The sequence below is a fragment of the Molothrus aeneus genome, chromosome 27 (genome assembly GCF_037042795.1).
Source record: "Molothrus aeneus isolate 106 chromosome 27, BPBGC_Maene_1.0, whole genome shotgun sequence".
NCBI classification, from domain to species: domain Eukaryota; kingdom Metazoa; phylum Chordata; class Aves; order Passeriformes; family Icteridae; genus Molothrus; species Molothrus aeneus.
In genome coordinates, this window is record NC_089672.1 from 5,555,564 (window position 1) to 5,574,810 (window position 19,247).

The 19,247-nt window shown below is 50.2% G+C and overlaps 1 protein-coding gene across 5 annotated transcripts in view; it reads left to right on the forward strand.

Annotated features, from left to right (window-relative positions):
- The window catches only part of CRTC1 (CREB regulated transcription coactivator 1), a 44,481-nt gene that overhangs the window by 17,488 nt on the left and 7,746 nt on the right, over positions 1-19,247 (forward strand). For 2 of the 5 annotated variants that reach the window (XM_066566584.1, XM_066566586.1), the window contains exons 2-11: positions 3,734-3,850; positions 7,853-7,990; positions 8,853-8,914; positions 9,720-9,814; positions 11,139-11,224; positions 11,608-11,651; positions 12,737-12,957; positions 15,814-15,950; positions 16,684-16,935; positions 18,803-18,904. In XM_066566584.1, coding sequence (XP_066422681.1) covers positions 3,734-3,850; positions 7,853-7,990; positions 8,853-8,914; positions 9,720-9,814; positions 11,139-11,224; positions 11,608-11,651; positions 12,737-12,957; positions 15,814-15,950; positions 16,684-16,935; positions 18,803-18,904 — 1,254 coding nt within the window. The remainder of the gene's footprint in view (positions 1-3,733; positions 3,851-7,852; positions 7,991-8,852; positions 8,915-9,719; positions 9,815-11,138; positions 11,225-11,607; positions 11,652-12,736; positions 12,958-15,813; positions 15,951-16,683; positions 16,936-18,802; positions 18,905-19,247) is intronic. The other 3 variants (XM_066566585.1, XM_066566587.1, XM_066566588.1) reach the window with 2 other exon arrangements.

Here is a 19,247-nt window from a genome sequence, read left to right on the forward strand (position 1 = left end):
TAGCAGTCAGGGAGCACAGAGGAGTGCAGAAGCTGCAGTGTGGAGTCACCGAGCTCTCGTGGTTCCTGGAATGAATAAATCTGGGGAGCACTCAGTAATTCCTTGTCATCCTCCCGTCTGAATTCACCCAGAACCCAAATGCACTCATTGAATCCAACCCCAGGAGACAACCCTGGGGCTGCCCTGACACTCTTCACATTTCCAGAGTCATTGGAATTTTTCTGTTAAGAAAAGGCTTTTCCTTTTTGTTATTTTCTTTAAAAACCAAACCTCTCTCAGAGCCTCATCCCCAGCTGTGCCAGGTACCTGCTCCACCTCGCAGGGTGGATGGAGAGGAAAATGAAATAATTTCATTTTAGCCACAGCTTCTGTTTTCCTAAAGGGTGGGGAGGCCCTGGCACAGCCTGCCCAGAGAAAATGTGGATTTCCCATCCCTGGAGTGTCCAAGGCCAGGCTGGAGCAGCCTGGGATACTGGAAGGACTGGGGTGGAATTAAATAATATTGAAGGTCCCGTCCCAAACTTTTATTCTGGGTTTTGCTGCTGCTTCCCACTGAGGCATCTCAGAGAAATTTGCAGCTTTTTTTCTGGAGAGAAGGGGAAAATCCAGAGCTGATTCCACTCCTGATTTCCTGCTGCAGCGACAGCAAACTCCTCAGATCCAAAGCAACGTTTGTTCCAGCTGAAGAGCCGGAGCTGGGAGCTCAGGACACAAACCCTGCTCTGCTTCCTCTTGATCTTCGCAGATTGCCAGTGGCAGCTGTTGATGGGCTCAATAACTGAGGAGGCTGGGGCCACTCTCACTGTGCTCTCCTGCAAGGCAGGAGCGGAGCAGAGCAGAACAGAGCGGAGCAGAGCGGAGCTGAGTGGAGCAGAGCAGAACAGAGCGGAGTGGAGCAGAGCGAAGCAGAACAGAGTGGAGCAGAGGAGAGCAGAGCAGAGTGGAGCAGAGCGGAGCAGAGCAGGAGCAGAGCGGAGCAGAGCAGAGCGGAGCAGGAACAGAGCAGAGCGGAGCAGAGCAGAGCGGAGCAGAGCAGGAGCAGAGCGGAGCAGAGCAGGAGCAGAGCGGAGCAGAGCAGAGCAGAGCGGAGCGGAGCGGAGCAGAGCGGAGCAGAACAGAGCAGAGCGGAGCAGAACAGAGCAGAGCGGAGCAGAGCAGAGCGGAGCAGAGCGGAGCAGAGCAGAGCGGAGCAGAGCGGAGCAGAGCGGAGCAGAGCAGAGCGGAGCAGAGCGGAGCGGAGCAGAGCGGAGCGGAACAGAGCAGAGCGGAGCAGAACAGAGCGGAGCAGAGCGGAGCAGAACAGAGCAGAGCGGAGCAGAACAGAGCGGAGCAGAGCAGAGCGGAGCAGGAGCAGAGTGGAGCAGAGCTGAGTGGAGTAGAGCAGAGCGGAGCAGAACAGAGCAGAGCGGAGCAGAGCGGAGCAGAGCAGAGCAGAGCGGAGCAGAGCGGAGCAGAGCGGAGCAGAGCAGAGCAGAGCGGAGCAGAGCGGAGCAGAGCAGAGCGGAGCAGAGCGGAGCAGAGCGGAGCAGGAGCAGAGTGGAGCAGAGCTGAGTGGAGTAGAGCAGAGCGGAGCAGAGCAGAGCAGAGCGGAGCGGAGCAGAGCGGAGCAGAGCAGAGCGGAGCAGAGCAGAACAGAGGAGAACAGAGCAGAGCGGAGCTGAGCAGAGCGGAGCTGAGCAGAGCAGCTCTCCCCCGAGCTGATGGATGAGAGCAGCAGTCCCTGCTCTCCTTTCTGGCATACATCTCCAGCCCTGTTCATCCTTGTTTAAATCGATGCTGCAGCCAAGGCTCCCCAGCTCTGGGGTCGCCTCATTTCCATGCAAGTGCAGCAGAAAGACAAATGCTCCTGACCTCCCTGTGCTCTGCTGCTTTGAGGTGGGAATATCCTGAGAAAAAACCCAAAATCCTAACAAAACACAAAGCCACCCCCTCCTCCCTGGGTGCCTTTTGGAGGTTCTTGAAAGGAAACCAACACCTGTTGAAACAGTTCCTTCAATGCTTGGCCCAAATCCCAAACAAGGCTTTCCTTTTTTTCCTTTAACAACAAAAACATATGCAGGGGCCAGGGAAAAAGCACAGCTAGTTCTGATATTGTGCTTTTTGTGCTCTGAGTTGGAGGGGCTGTGACTCATTAAGTGACACTAACACAGGGTTTCTCTAATTTCATGTCTTGCTTCAGGAATTGTGGGGCAAAATATTGCACAAGGAAAGCAAAGGGGCCTTTCCTGCTCCTTGCATGGGACCTTTCCGAGCCATTTGATAGGGAAAGCTGGGAATATTTTATAAATCTTCATCCTGAGGGGATTATCTGCCTTTTTTTATAAGGAAAAAAACCCTCAAGCTCTTTGTGGGTGCTGCTGAGGTTTGGGAGCACCCTGGCAAAGGCTGCCCATGACCCTGGAGCTGTTTCCCACCTCAGTGATCCTGGGCTTTCATCTCCAGAGTCAGCTCCTAAGTCAGGGATTCGTTTGGTGCCTCAGCTCAGGCACAGAGATTTTAGCTGTGCAATTGGGAATTGCTGGTTTCTGGGGGAAATTCTGGGAGTGAAAGGTCTTTTGAGTTTTCTAGGAATTGCTTGAATGTCAGGAAGACGCATCCTCAGGGTGAGCTTGTACCTGGGGACTATTTTAATATGAAATTCCTCCCTGGGAGGGTGGGCGGCTCTGGGCTGGGATTCCCAGAGCAGCTGGGGCTGGCCCTGGATCCTGGCAGTGCCCAGGGCCGGGCTGGAGCAGCCTGGGAGGGTGGGAGGTGTCCCTGCCATGGCAGGGCTGGGATGGATGGGGTGATCCCTGAGGCCCCTGGAGTGCCGTGATCCCCCATGGGTACTGCCCAAAGTGTTGGCATGGAGCAACCAGGCTGAGCCTTTCCTCTGCATCCTGTCTGCCTGCTGGCACTGTGGTCTGGGCACCTGGGGCATCCCTGAGCATCCCTGAGCATCCTTGAGCATTCCTGAACATCCCTGAGCATCTCCGAGCATCCCTGAGCATCCCTGAGCATTCCTGAACATCCCTGAGCATCTCCGAGCATCCCTGAGCTCTCCTGAACACCCCTGAACATCCCTGAGCATTCCTGAACACCCCTGAGCATCCTTGAGCATTCCTGAACATCCCTGAGCATCTCCGAGCATCCCTGAGCTCTCCTGAACACCCCTGAACATCCCTGAGCATTCCTGAACATCCCTGAGCACCCCAGAACATCCCTGAGCATTCCTCAGCATCCCTGAGTGCCCCTGAGCTCTCCTGAGCACCCCTGAGCGCCCCTGAGCACCCTGAACACCCCTGAACACCCCTGAGCACCCTGAGCACCCCGAGCACCCCGAGCACCCTGAGCATCCCAGTTAAAGCCCCAGCAGTGTCTGCAGCCCTGGGCCAAGCCCTGAGCATTTCCTGCAGGGTGGTACCTGCAGTGCAGTGGGGCCTGCAGAGCATCCACGTGTGCCTGTCCCACAGGGAGTTCTTGGTGCTGCTGTGGTTATTCCTTGGCTGAAGGGGTTTCTGTGAAAACCTCTCTGTCCTTTGTCTGAGAACCTGGCTCTGCCTTTTCCTTGGGAATCTCTCCCTGCCCTTTCTCCAGGGCTTTTCCTGCTGCAAGAAACTTGTGGAGAAGGTCGACCCTCCTTTGTAAGAGTTGGATTGATGCCTTTTAGTGATTCCCATTGTCAGTGATCACAGTGTCAAGTTGTGCTGGTTGAAACTGTTGAAATTGTGTTTTCCTCCTTCCTTTCTTTCAGCTACAGCTGCAGAAAACCCAATATTTGCAACTGGGGCAGAGTCGTGGTCAGTACTACGGGGGCTCATTGCCAAATGTGAACCAGATTGGGAGCAGTGCCATGGATCTCCCCTTCCAGGTGAGCCCAGAGCCTTTTTCCTCGGGTTTGGTGAGGAACTCTGGCCTTGGATGCTGCTGTGTGCCCCAGCACAGTCACACCCTGCTTTGAAAACTTCTGCTGGGACTGGGGTCTCTGGGTGTTCTTTATGTTTGTTGTGGTGGATTTGAGTTCTCTGAGAGATGCAATTCCTGATGCAATCTGGGAAGATGCTGTAAGTTCAAAGCAAAATGGGAGGAAATAAAGATGATGTTGGGGTGGGGGGTGGAGGAGTTGCTGTGCGTGTTCTGTGGGAGGAATTCTGGGAGAGGAGGAGAGCAGTGGGACACAAAGTGCTATCAGAATTATCACTTCTTTTTGGAAAGGAAATGTAAGAATGTCCTGGCTGGGTTTTGTGACTCCAGGAATGATGCACCTTAAACAGAAAATCAGAGGTTCAGGTGAATATTTTGCTGTTTGAAGCATGTTTGGACAGAGGATGCTGTCCAAGGACAGGATTACTGGGTGGCTCCTTTGTGGACTCCTGATTTCCACATTTAGTTGATTTAGAGAGCTCAAAAGAATGAGCATTTCTGCATTGGTTTTCCTTTTTTGAGCAGTCAGAGTTACAGCTGAGCTCACGAGGATGTGGTGGGAAGGAAATTTTGCAGTTTGTGGTTTTCTGATGAAGGCTGCTTAATAAAGATGGAGAAACTCTTGCTGACCTCCTCTAACTGCTTCTTGGAATAGGTGCAGACAGCTGAATTTGGGCGGGTTAAGAGCTTGAATCTCGTGCAAGAGCAGAGGCAAAAGTCAATTTTAATCTTTAATTCTTTGGGGAATACAGAGCAGAGGTTTGTAGTGGATTGAAGTCCCCAGTGTTACTCCACAATATCTGCTCTGTTCAAGCTTTTCTCTTCAGCTTTTTGTTAAGGAGGTTAAGAAATCCTTTTAAACGACAACATTTCAGTATTTCTGTGCTTGATGGCCATCACTGGTGGTTTTTACCTGGACTGTTTTAATCCTGACTGCTGAAAAGGGAATATTCAAAAAAGGGAATATTCAAAAATTTATGAATGGCTGGAGGAGGAGACAGAAACAAACTCTCCTTACACCCTGGGCTTTTCTAGATTTTCTCACACACTCACTCACACACACACTAAAAAAACCCCAAATTGGTGTTGTTCAGATAACAAACGGTGACAAACAACAAACCAGCCCCGGGTGTTTGTAGCAGGGGGGAAAAGCTCTCCAGGCTTTTCCAGTGTGAAGCTGCAAACGTCTCTGGGATGGAGCGGAGGCAGAGCCTGGGTGGCTGTGCCTGCTGAGAGCGTTGGTGTCTGAGCATCTTCTGCTTCTTTGATTTGCAGCACAACGGAGCTCTGGCTGGAGCCTTTGGAGCAGTTCCTGTCTCTTTGGTAAACAAGTTTTTAGGTTTGTGCAAATACGTATTTAGGACTGGTCCCGTTAGCCCAGGTGGATACGTATTTCTGCACAGCTCTGCCCTGCACAGGAGTTATTTGGTTCAGCCCCAGCTGCCCAGCACTGCAGGGCTGCCACACAAACCCAGGTTTTGCCGTGCATCCCAGTCTGGAACGTGCAAATAATTCCTGAGCAGGCTCCCTGCACTGGCTGTCGTGTGGTTATTTCTGGTTTTTGGGGGTTCCTTTGGTGCAGCCAGGGGATCATTCAGTCTTGGCCTGTGGTTTCAGCAATCTCTGAGCATGTGCACTCGGCCTGCATGTTTAAATCCATGGGAAGGGCAGAATGAATTCCCAAATCCTGCTTGGCACCAGGAGGCACCACAACATCAACCAGCAGTAGGTACCACTCCTCCTTCCCCCTCACCCACCTCACCTGGGGTTATTTCCTGACAAATCCTAAAAGGACACTTGGAGAGCACTGAGCTTTTTCCTTCCTGTCTGTATTGAGCTGCTGTTCCCATGCTTGGGGGGGTTTGGGGTCTGCTCTCAAACCCTTGAACGTTTTTCAGGGGAGTGAAACCCTCTTAGTTCTTCATTTTCCCAAATACAATCAATGCTCAGATCTATTAATTGTTTTTAATCAGTTTTTCTCCCTAGAGTTAAATATCTCATGGCATGCAGAGATGGGGAGTTTTAATCCAGAAACGCTGTCCTGGTGTTTGGCCCTAAATAAATTTTATAGGAAGGTTGCTGAAGGAGGCCAGAGCTGTTGGAGGTGATTCCCATTTCCTCAGGTGTTTTCTGTTTCCCTAAATTCAGGATTCTTTTGGGATCTTGGTTCCTGGAAAGCCAGGGAGCAGCATTGCCCCAAAATGCCTCTTTCTGTGAGCTGGAGCCCTGATTTGGGACACATTCTGTGTTTATTTGTGCCACTGCTGCACTCAGAGGAGATTTTTACTGTGTTTTTGATAAGGGAATTGTGCCAACCAAAGGTAAACCCCTAAGAAATAGCTGTTCTTACATGGAACTTTTTGTCTTTATAATTTTATGCCTTGGGCTCCCTTTAAGTTCCAGGTGAGCCCTGTGCTCAGGGCTGGCTGCTCCTTTTTTAGCAGCACTGTGCTGACACCACTGACATAGGAAATTGCTTTTCCTGTTGACCTTCCAAGCATGTATTTGCAGATTTTGCTGCCTTTTGGGCTGTAACAACAGCAAAAAGGAGGAGTTTGAGACCTTTTGTCACTTTGGAATGATGAATATTCCCACTTGTGCGTGGGGATTGTTGCTCAGTGCTCGCAGCAGAGATTAAAGCACCGTGTTTGAATTTAAACCCCTTAAAATTGAGATTCTCTTTGAGATTTCTCAGCCAAGTGAGGAAGTGAAGCACAAACCCCACGACCTGAAGTGCTGAGAGTCCTGTAAAAAGTCACTGTGCTCCTTTCTAGTCCCCTGTTGCCTTAAATATTCTGCTGCATATGAAATGTTGGCCCTGAAATGAGAAAATAAACACCACAGCCCCTCTGCAGCTCTGTTAACACAGCCTGTGTGTGCAGAGAGGGTGAGGAGCCCAATATTTGCTGAAGAGAAAAGGGTTTAAAATAGTAGAAAGACTCTTTAAAAAGTTCATACAAACAAAGCCTTTCAAAATAAATGCAGAGCTTTATAGAAATAATCTTTTCAACAGCCAAAGCTGACACTTGGAAAAAAAAGAAAAGCAAAAAAGCAAAAGCAAAAGGGATGAATGTGGGAGCCAGATGGTTTCATGGCTTGGCAGACAGGACAGTGCATTTGCCACGTGCAGCACCTGAATGGAGGAGGAAATTTTGGATTTCCAAACAGATGGTGTTGAGGGACTCAGCAAAGCTGTTCACATTGGCAGGGAGTGCAGGGCTGGGGAGGGTTTTTCTCCCTGGAGAGCCATAAATTGCTGCTGGAGTACGAGCAGAGCTTGACCCCTCGGTGCTTCCTCTGTCCCCCCGGTACGCGCTGGGAAGGGCTGTGGAAAATGTGAAAGTTTTCCAGTTTAGCCTGGGAATTCATCTTCCCTGTCCTTGCCCTGCCATCCTCCTGCTCTGAAATCATCTGCTCAGGATGTCAGTGAGATAAGAGTCCAGGTGGGATCATCCCACCTCGGGTCACTGGAGGAGCTGAAAATCACTTCAAAGCCATCCGACAGAGGAGGAAGGAAACTGCTTTTCTTTTTCTTTTCGTTCTCAGTGTCCCCTTAAAATAAATCTGCTGCAAGGAGGGGTGAGAGGCAGCGCTGGGAGCAGGCAGCGTCCGGGGAATGCTGAGCTCAGCGTGCGGCTCTCCTGCGTCTCCTGGCCCGCTCAGGCTCTGGCATGTTCCTCCTGTGCACCCTGCATGCTGCACCACGGGCACGTGGGGTGCCCCTCCGGGGCTGCCAGGCTGTGGGGGCGGCGCTGGGCCAGGCCAGGGCGCTCCAGCATGGCCCTTCTGGAGGAGGCAGCTTCCCCAGAGAGCTGTCGGAGGAAAAACAGCGACACAACGTGCACATGGTGTTCGGAGTGCTCAGAGCGAGCCAGCCTGGCTCAGGACGAGGAGGAGGCTCTGGGCAGGTGGGGCTGTTTCCCTGGGGTAATGCCTGTGTCTCTCCCAGACCCCGTTCCAGTCGTCGGCCCTGGACACCAGCAGGACCACGCGGCACCACGGGCTGGTGGACAGAGTGTACCGGGACCGGAACCGCCTGGGCTCGCCGCACCGCCGCCCGCTCTCCGTGGACAAGCACGGCCGCCAGATATCCTTGGCAGCAGGGCTGTGCCAGCCACGCCCTCTGCTGCTCCATGCCCTGGGGGTGCCACAGCACCCAGCCCTTCTGCTCCATGCCCTGGGGGTGCCACAGCACCCAGCCCTTCTGCTCCTTGTGTGTGCCACAGCACCCAGCCCTTCTGCTTCCCCATGCCCTGGGGGTGCCACAGCACCCAGCCCTTCTGCTCCTTGTGTGTGCCACAGCACCCAGCCCTTCTGCTTCCCCATGCCCCGGGGGTGCCACAGCACCCAGCCCTTCTGCTGCTTGTGTGTGCCACAGCACCCAGCCCTTCTGCTCCTTGTGTGTGCCACAGCACCCAGCCCTTCTGCTCCATGCCCTGGGGGTCCCACAGCACCCATCCCTTCTGCTCCTTGTGTGTGCCACAGCACCCAGCCCTTCTGCTGCTCCATGCCCTGGGGGTGCCACAGCACCCAGCCCTTCTGCTCTCTGTGTGTGCCACAGCACCCATCCCTTCTGCTCCATGCCCTGGGGGTCCCACAGCACCCAGCCCTTCTGCTCCATGCCCTGGGGGTCCCACAGCACCCAGCCCTTCTGCTCCTTGTGTGTGCCACAGCACCCAGCCCTTCTGCTTCCCCATGCCCCGGGGGTGCCACAGCACCCAGCCCTTCTGCTCTCTGTGTGTGCCACAGCACCCAGCCCTTCTGCTCCATCCCCTCTGGGTCCCACAGCACCCAGCCCTTCTGCTCCATGCCCTGGGTCCCACAGCACCCCTCCCTCTAGCTCCCCACAGAGAATCCGTGGGTTTGGTGCTTCTCTCAGGATAACTGGGTTATTCTTGGCTGAGATCTCCTGCTGCAGTGCAAGTGTTGCTGCCTTAACCCTGGCCCACGTGGACAGCTGTCCCTATGGCACCGTGTACCTGTCACCGCCCTCGGACACCAGCTGGAGGAGGTGGGTGCCCCCAGCCTGGGGCTTTGGGTGTGCTCTGACCCTGCAGCCCTTGGGATGGTGCCTTTAGACACTCAGAAACTCAGTTTGGAGTTCAATAGTGCTCATTTTAGATGAGCTTTAAAATTGAGGTGTCTGCAAGTGATGGTTGAATTTAGTGGTACCTTTTTAAAGGTAAATCCTTAAAGTTTAATCTTTAAAAATCTTTAAAAAAGATTTTAAATTAAAGATTACAAATCTTTAAAAATCCAGATGTTCCCAGGCACAGCCCAAGACTTGGATATTTCTCAGGGTGCAGAAACTGGGCTGGGAATGTTCCAGTGGGAAGGAACACAGAGTCACACTTTGGGGGTGGCCACACTCACAGTTCATCCTGAGATGCGTTGGCCATGAAAATTCCCTTCTCCACAACATCCTGAACCATTCCTGTTCCTGCTCCCAACCAGGAATGTTTGTTTTAACCACCACAATAACCAAAGTATGGCTAAAGAGCTTAAAAACGGCATTATTTGATCATATTTAATCTGAACAAAGCAGATAAAACTCGGTTCTAACAAGGGCAACCAATTTATCCTGTGTTCCTCTCAATCCCATTATTGAAACAATTGCTCTTCAAACTTGAACTAATTTGTTCTGCAAATTGATCGTTTCACCAGGAAATTCAGCCTGGTTTCTGCCATATAGAGAGTTTTGGGTTTTAATGCACAATATTGAGGTTTTACCGAGTTGTTGCTTTTATCTGAGAGAAAAATTCTTTTTATTTAGTGAAGCTGACAATAAAAATATTGTGGGTTTTGCTTTCTCTCAGGACAAATTCTGATTCTGCCTTGCACCAGAGCACCATGACTCCAGCTCAGCAGGAATCCTTTTCAGGAGGGTCACAGGACATGCAGCAAAAAAGAGGTGAGCAGAAAAAAAAGAGATAAAAGTATTTGTACCAATATGGAATCCCCACAGCTTGGGCTCCATGTGCTTGTAAAATTCAGGAGTGCTGACGCTTCCTGTGACACCACGACTGGATCACATTCACCTTTCTGACTGCTGAAATTCAGGAAAAAGTGACACAAAACAAAGGGAGAAGTTTTTCCTGAGCCCCAAATTTGGTCCTTCCTGCCCTGGGGAGGATCCTCTGGGCTGGGGGGGCTCTGGAGGAGCTCCTGGAGCAGAGTGGAATTCCCAGAATTTCAGATTCCCAGAATTTCAGTGGGGACCTGCAGGGAAGGAGCAGAGGCTGCACCCCGAGTTTATTCTGGCTGGGGATGCCCAGGGAGCATCCCCAGGAGGAGGCAGAGTCCAAAGGGTCCCAGAGCAATTCCAGGCTGGGGAGAGGCAGATTCCAAAGGGTCCCAGAGCAATTCCAGGCTGGGGAGAGGCAGATTCCAGAGGATCCCAGGGCAGTTCCAGGCTGGGGGATCCCCAAGGAGATGCAGATTCCTGAGGATCCCAGGGCAGTTCCAGGCTGGGGGAGGAGGAGGAGGCAGATCCCAAAGGGTCCCAGAGCAGTTCCAGGCCGGGGGATCCCCAGGGAGAGGCAGATTCCAAAGGGTCCCAGAGCAGTTCCAGGCCGGGGGATCCCCAGGGAGAGGCAGATTCCAAAGGGTCCCAGAGCAGTTCCAGGCCGGGGGATCCCCAGGGAGAGGCAGATTCCAAAGGGTCCCAGAGCAGTTCCAGGCCGGGGGATCCCCAGGGAGATGCAGATTCCAAAGGGTCCCAGAGCAGTTCCAGGCTGGGGGATCCCCAGGGAGAGGCAGATTCCAAAGGGTCCCAGAGCAGTTCCAGGCTGGGGGATCCCCAGGGAGAGGCAGATTCCAGAGAGTTCCAGGCTGGGGGATCCCCAAGGAGATGCAGATCCCAAAGGGTCCCAGAGCAGTTCCCGGCTGGAGCAGCTCCGGCACCCTCAGCTCTGGTGCCCTCTGCTGGGCCCTGCTCCTGCTCCAGCTCAGGAAAATCGGGAATTGCTGACCCTAAAGGGCTTTAGCAGCCTTCAAATCCCTGATCCCAAAGAAAACTCCGAAATTTAACCCTTAGCACACACCAGAAAACACCTACAAACACCTGCACCTACTAAAACGTCCTGGGAAGTTCCAGCAATCAAATAAGTTCTCAGCAATTTTTTATTGTTTCATCCTCCTCGAGAATTGAAACTTTGTAAGATTTTCCCACAGGTTAAACGGAGAAGCTGAATATTATTGATTATTGATGATTCCTTTTCATCTCTTTTTTCTAGTTTTGTTGCTGACTGTCCCTGGAATGGAAGAACCCACCTCTGATGCAGACAAAACCCTCTCTAAGCAAGGCTGGGACACTAAAAAGGTGGGAATTGCACCTTTCAAAGAGTAGAAATTTTATTTTCTGAGCATATTTAGATAAATGAATGCTTTAGTCACTGCCAGTATTAATAAACTACTTGAGATTGGAGATTAAATGCTGTGTTTAAAAACAAATCATAAGCATTAGAGCAGAAAGAGCATTTTATGTGGATGTGAATGCACAGGCTTGGTTACATGAGGAGAAACTCTCAAAATTTAAGATTTCTTGGACCAATAAAAAAAAAAAAGATAAATATCTTCTAAGAGCTCCCAAGCTCCCAGATCTTACACAGAAATTATTAAATTGAACTTAAAAATTGAAATATTTCTGAGGCAATGGCCTCCAGCAGCATCTTTGCCTCTAAATTTCTCTCCCTTCTATTTCAGACTGGGTCATCGAGACCTAAATCCTGTGAAGTTCCAGGAATCAAGTAAGTTCTCAGCAATTTTTTATTTTAAAAGCACTGAGATCTTTAAGAAGAACTGTGGATTGGATATCCTATTGCTTTGGAATTTGCTGGGAAGGTTCTAGGTACAAAACAAGACCCTCGGAGGGTCAGAAATAATAAAAATATTTTATTTATGGAATTTCTTGTTCAAGATATTTTTAAAAGCTAAAAAAATCATCTTCATTGTTAAATACGTTTTAGAAAGCTCAAAAAATCTTATTAATGAAATTTTCTTGCTAAATTCATTTTAAAAATCTCAAAAAAAAAATCTTAATTAATTTTTCTTGTGCACTGAATTTTAAAAAGCTCTATCCAGACTGGGCTATCAATTAATTTTGATATTTAAAAGATTATATAAATATTTTATATATTTATAAATATACTATATATTATATAGTATATTATATGTTATATCATATATATTATATTGTATATTGTATATTGTATATTATATATTATATATTATATATTATATATTATATATTATATATTATATATTATATATTATGACATAATATATTATATATATTATATATTATATAAATATTTTATATATTAAAATACATTTAAAATCACAAAAAAAAATTAATAAATTTTCTTGTTAAATACATTTTAAAAATCTCAAAAAAACCCTTAATTAATTTTTCTTGTGCACCAAATTTTAAAAAGCTCTATCCCATAGACTGAGCTATCAATTAATTTTGATATTTTAAAGATTATATAAATATTTTATATATTTATAAATATTATATATATTATATATTATATAGTATATTATATGTTATATCATATATTATATTATATATTGTATATTGTATATTGTATATTGTATATTGTATATTATATATTATGACATAATATATAATATATATTATATATTATATAAATATTTTATATATTAAAATACATTTAAAATCACAAAAAAAATTTAATAAATTTTCTTGTTAAATACATTTAAAAAATCTCAAAAAAACCCTTAATTAATTTTTCTTGTGCACCAAATTTTAAAAAGCTCTATCCCATAGACTGAGCTATCGATTAATTTGTGGTTTTTCTCTTGCCTGCAGCATCTTCCCCTCAGCAGAGCAGGAGAACACTACAGCCCTGATCCCCGGCGCACACAACACGGGCGGCTCGCTGCCAGACCTGACCAACATCCACTTCCCCTCGCCCCTGCCCACGCCCCTGGACCCCGAGGAATCCTCCTTCCCTGCCCTGAGCAGCTCCAGCAGCACGGGCAACCTGGCTGCCAACCTGACCCACCTGGGCATCAGCACTGCCAGCCAGGGTGAGCAGCGCCAGCCCTCACTGCTCCTCTGTGCTGTGCGGGCCAAAAAACGGGGATTTGGCTCACTCCCAGTACCTTCATCACCCTGTTCTCGATGCTTTTTGGGGGTTTGATTTGGGGCCTTTCTTATTTTGAATTTTTTAAAAAATATTTTTTTTTTTTTAAATTTTTAGGGTTTTTTAAAACTAAATTTATTTTAATTTGTAATTTTTTAATTATTAAAAATTAATTTTTTAAATGTTATTTTTTAATTTTAATTTTTTTTAATTTTTTTGAAGTTTTTATGTTTTTAAATTTTATATGTTTTAAATTTTTTAAATTTTATATGTTTTTAATTTTTTTAAAATTTTTTAAAATTTTTATTTAATTTTTAATTTTTTAAATGTTTTCGTCAACAGAGAGGGTTGTTTGTTGTTTTGGTTTTTTTTTTTAAATGATCAATGACAGTTGCAAGTCTCTTGATTCCTAGAATAGAAATGAGGAGTTGTATCCAAAAATACAAATATATTTCCTGTGCTGGGCAGGATTCCCTTTCCCACTTCTCCTGGATTGGGAAAAGGAAATGACTGCAGTCAGGTGAGTTTGGGAAGCAAGAAGAGAATTTAACCTTTTAAAGGATTTGACCATTTGGGGACAGAGTCCCCCTTTTCCCTTTTCACTTTTCAGCATCCTTGGAAGAGTTTTTTGGCCTCCAAAGTTTCAGGGATGGCTTTAGAAATCAGGATTTCAGCCACAGTGGATCTCCACTTTTTTTTCCCCCATAATTAGCAGAGTAAATGATACAAACCCAAACTAGTGAGGGTGAAACTGCTTTGGAAACGTTCCCTGATCTGTCAGAGACAGAAGAAATTCAACATTTCCTCACGGACTTTGTTCCAGCTTCTCTCTGGAGATGATCCCACCCTCCATCCACTGCCCCCTCAGCCTTGGGTGCTTTCCAAACCGATTTTCCCGACCTTCCCTTGCTGCTGAAAGCCCCCTGAGGGCTCCTGCTCGGGGATGTCCCAGAGCCCGGGGCAGTGCCCCAGCACCCCGAGGGGACGTGGGCACGCAGCACCTGCCAGGTGCCAGCACAGGGCTCAGGGGGAGCCAGGCCTGGGCTGGCACCTGCCTGGGCACCTGCCTGCCTGCGCCCCTTCTGCTGCTGCTGCCTCCTTGGCAGCCTGGCCTTCCTGGCTCCCTGGCAGCGCTGAGCCTGTGCCAGGTGCCCGGGGGCTCCTCTCAGTCGCTGCTCCCTGGCAGCTCCAGGAGCCGCTCACGCTGCCTTGGCCTCAGGTCCTTCCCTCGTTTCTTCTGGGGCGAAGCAGAAAAGAGGGGAGGTTTCTAAACTCCCCAGATTTTTGGCTCGATCTGAACCAAATGATGATGTTTGGGTTGTTTATGCTCACCCCGTGCCGGGTGGTGGCTCCTGGGAGTGTGGTGGACATTTCCTGCCCTGCTGTGCCATTAAAAATGGGCTCTTCCTGCATAACCAGTTTTCCTTCTGCTTTTTCCATTAAAGAGGTGTTTGCTTTTACAGTACCTCAAGTGCCCTCTGATAAGGCTGTTCCAGGATTTGTTCTCTCAGCCCCAGAGCCTGAGCCCACACAAACAGAGCAGAGCCTGCTTTCCCTGGGCTGCCGAGTGCAGGGGTGCGAGCAGCGCTGCCTGCGGAGTCTGCAGCTGCTGAGGCTGCTCTGCCTCTTCCAGTTCCTCACCCTGGCCACCAACCCCACCAGCCGTGCCTGGCCTTGAGCCAGGACAGCCCACAGGGCTCTTCCTCTCATCCCGGTGCTCTTCACCCTGACCAAACTGATGACAAATCACCCAACGAGCTCCTGCGCCATCGGCCGAGGCCTCACTCGGGCCGCTCATTTCTCTGCGTTGAGGGAATTCCTTCGGCTCCGGAGCTCAGCAGGGCCCTGCCTTGTTCCTCCCATGTCCCTGTCCTGTCCCTGTCCTGTCCCTGCCTTGTTCCTCCCATGTCCCTGTCCTGTCCCTGTCCTGTCCCTGCTGTGTCCCTGTCCTGTCCCTGCTGTGTCCCTGCCTTGTTCCTCCCATGTCCCTGCCGTGTCCCTGTCCTGTCCCTGTCCTGTCCCTGTCCTGTCCCTGCCGTGTCCCTGCCATGTCCCTGTCCTGTCCCTGTCCTGTCCCTGTCCTGTCCCTGCCTTGTTCCTCCCATGTCCCTGTCCTGTCCCTGTCCTGTCCCTGCCGTGTCCCCGCTGTGTCCCTGCTGTGTCCCTGTCCTGTCCCTGTCCTGTCCCTGTCCTGTCCCTGTCCTGTCCCCGCTGTGTCCCTGTCCTGTCCCTGTCCTGTCCCCGCCGTGTCCCTGTCCTGTCCCTGTCCTGTCCCTGCCGTGTCCCCGCTGTGTCCCCGCTGTGTCCCTGTCCTGTCCCTGTCCTGTCCCCGCCGTGTCCCTGTCCTGTCCCTGTCCTGTCCCTGCCGTGTCCCCGCTGTGTCCCCGCTGTGTCCCTGTCCTGTCCCTGCCATGTCCCTGTCCTGTCCCTGCTGTGTCCCTGTCCTGTCCCCGCCGTGTCCCTGTCCTGTCCCTGTCCTGTCCCTGTCCTGTCCCTGCTGTGTCCCTGTCCTGTCCCTGCCATGTCCCTGTCCTGTCCCTGCCATGTCCCTGTCCTGTCCCTGCTGTGTCCCTGTCCTGTCCCTGCCGTGTCCCTGCCATGTCCCCACTGTGTCCTTGTCCTGTCCCTGTCCTGTCCCTGCCATGTCCCTGTCCTGTCCCTGTCCTGTCCCTGTCCTGTCCCTGCCGTGTCCCTGCCATGTCCCTGTCCTGTCCCTGTCCTGTCCCTGCCGTGTCCCTGCCATGTCCCCGCTGTGTCCCTGTCCTGTCCCTGCCATGCTGAGGGGGTTTGTTGTTCCCAGCAGGAATGACGACGACGCCGGCCCCGTCCCAGCACCGCCAGCCCAGCGTCAGCCCCCTGTCCCTGGGCACGGACTCACGGCGACCTCAGTCCCAGCAAATGTCCCCCACGCTGTCCCCACTGTCACCCATCACTCAGGTAGGAGCTCAGGGGCAATCCAGGCTTCCCAATCACATCTGTATTGGTTTAATCTGCTTAATCAAAGAGCCACGGGGATATTGGGATGGAATTCCTGGCTGGGAGGGTGGGGGGGAAATGGCTGCTCCATCATCCCTGGGAGTGCCCAAGGCCAGGTTGGACTGGAGTAAAAATGTCCCTGCCCATGGGACAAGGTGAGCTTTAAGGTCCTTTCCAGCCCAAACCATGATTCCATGAACTTCATCTCTTGTTCTGTAATTTCCTCCTTTAAAGTTGTTTTAAGGTGTTCCTTAATTGAGAACCTAAAACAGGAGAGGTTTGTAGAGGGGACAGATTTTACTTCCTCTTTTCCAGAGCTATGATAAAAACCATCTCTTAGGCCACATTTTTTTGTGTTGTCCCAAAGTGAGCTGTGAAATTTGAAAGCCATTTCTCTAATTTGTGAGAGAAACTCAGTGAACTTTTAAAGTCGATTTTATTGTGGCTCTGTGACCGCCCAGGTTGGTGATTTCTGACCTTGAGATTCAACTGGGCTTTTAAAGTATTGGTTTATTTGGGATGGTTTGGCTTGGAGGGAGCCTTAAATCTCATCCAATCCACCCTTCCAGGGCCAGGAACATCTCAGAGCAGCTTCGTGACTCTCTGAGCCTTTAGGTGCCATTTTTCCAGCACAAAGCAAGCCTGACTCCATTTTCTTGGTGTGAAGAGGCTGATGCTGCTCCTTCTCTCGCAGGCCGTGGCTATGGATGCACTGTCCCTGGAGCAGCAGCTCCCCCCGTACCCCTTCTTCACCCAGACCAGCTCCCAGCAGCAGCAGCAGCCAGCAGTGGCCAGCTCCCTGCCCCAGACCCCCCCTCTGCTGCAGAGCTCGGGGCTGCAGAGGGGCCCCCAGCTGCCCCCTCTGTCTGTCACGGTACCTTCCAGCATGCCCCAGTCTCCCCCGGGCAGCCAGAGCCAGCCCTCCATGGGCATCGACATCAACTCGGTGAGTCTGGCAGGGGCTGGGACACCGGCCTGGACAAGCCCGGGGCCGGGAGGGTTTGAGGGAGGCTCAAGTAAACTTCAAATGGTTTTGGGTAAATCAACCTTTAAGTGTTTTCCAGAAGAAAATTTTTGTCCCAGGTTTGATTAGACCCAGCTTAAATCTATCAGCCTTTACTGAGGGATTTTCAGGGTGTGCAGTGTCCCCCAACACATCCTGGTTCAGACTGGGGGAACTCCCAGAGCCAAGAGAGAGAGAAAGAGTCCAACCACAACAACCATTTCCCAATAAAATACCAGCTGGAAAATTTACTTTCCAAAAGTTGTCTAGAACCAGGCATTCTCTGCAGTTTCACTACTTAGAACCCTTTTATTTTGAGGAACTTTATTCCAAAATGGGATTTGTGGCTGCCTCCAGTGCTCTGAAGAATTGGAGCAAGGATTTATGGACAGATCCCTTTTCCTGCTTGTTCTAACGTGGCCTGTTAGGAAATGTTCTGTGTCAGCAGCTGAAAATCCCAAATCAGGAATCAGAGGCCAGGAAGGGAGGGAAGTCCCAGCTCCCCCAGCCCCTCCTGCCCCGGGGTCCTGGGTGTCCCAGCCGGGGTGTCCTGGCAGTGCTGTAGTGACAGGAATGGCTCTGGGAGGGGAACAAATCCATTCTGCTGAGCCCCACTCGGTTGTGGATGAAAGTTTTAACAGTTGGTGCTCCTTGAGAGCAGCTGCTTCCCTTCCAGGGTGGGGAGGGCAGGAGGGAAGGACAACCCAGCAGTGGAAAGGATCCCACCCCACTCAAAACCTGTCCCTGTTTTGATTCTAATCCTCATGTAGCACCAGTGCAGACAATTCTGATCTCATCCTTTGCTTTCTGTGTTGCTTTCCTCATCCTAAACCTCTTTATGACCTGAACTTTTAGGCTGCTGTGTTTATCTTCTAAAGCAACTCAAGTAATTCCTAAATAAACAGATTTAAAGCCACTTTATCAAAAAGCCTTTGGAGCTGTCACAGCCTCGCTGGCAACTTCTGCACAGGTTTTGTAAAGCAGAATTGAAATGTATTTGTAGTTTGTACAACCTTCTGACAGGTTGTAAGTGGCAATGCAGAGCAAAAAGAGACATTTTCTTGGGATTTACAGAATTTGAGGTCAAAAAATGGCAGTGCAGAGTTCTCCCACACTGCAAATCTGGTTAAATTCACTGGATTGCAGGTTCTCCTCAGTTATCCCTTAATTTCTAATGGAAGTAAAATAAGAAGAGCTGGGCTACTCTTGATGTTAATTAGTGCAGCATTATTTAAATCCTATTAATATTATTTATTTGTTCCAAACCAGGGTTCTTTATGACGGGAATAAATCCTGGAAAATAACTTCTCAGGACAGCTGAGAAGAGGGTAAAAATCCCAGCTAAAGCCTGCAGAGCACAGTGTGAATTCCCTGAGGGTGCCTGCTCCATGTCCTGGGGTGCAGGGGAGTTTGGGGCTGTGTTTGGAGCTCAGCTTTATCACCCAGGTGTTGTCACCCGCGCTGTGCTGATAACACAGCTGGAGCAGGGCAGATCCCAGTGAGCACACACGCGGGGCTGCCACTGCAGCTGAAGCATGGATGACATTCTTTTTGAATTATCCCCAGCTTCCAAGACTTCTTTGCCCTAAATCCTTGGCTGACCTGATTCTTTGAATATATTTTGAACCCAGCAGAAGTGAGAGCAGGCAGGAAACGCTCCCAGCGCTGTCCCAGAGCTGTCCCCAGTGTGGGGACCTCCTTCACGCAGTCCTGTTTCCCTCACAGCCCCTGAGGAGGGTGGTTTCCCCCAGCAGGTGTTGGTGTTTGAGGGCTCCCCCATGCAGGTGTTTAACTGTGTGTTGTTCTGTAGGCCTCACTCCAGCAGTACCGCAGTAATGCTGGCTCCCCAGCCAACCAGTCTCCCACCTCTCCTGTCTCCAATCAAGGCTTCTCTCCTGGCAGCTCCCCTCAAGTAAGGGACTCTGTGCTTCCACAGGCCTTGCTTCTCGTGTGTGTCTGAGCTGGATTCCTCCATCACTGCCCCATAGTTGTCTCACTGTGCTCCGTGTGTGCCTCATGCATCACCGACGCCCCATCTCGGCCGCCCTCCATCCCCACTCCCACAGGGCTTCAGGAGCTGCTGAGGTGCCTCTTGCAGCGAGCAGAGAGCCACAGGATCAGGCTGCTGGTGGAGCACTGGGGTGGTGTTTGCTTGGGGGGCACAACCCCCAGGCAGAACCCTTTCAATGGCCAGGATGCCAGGGCAGCAAAGGGGCAACTTCAGTGCCTCCTGCAGCAGGAAGACTCCTGGGCAC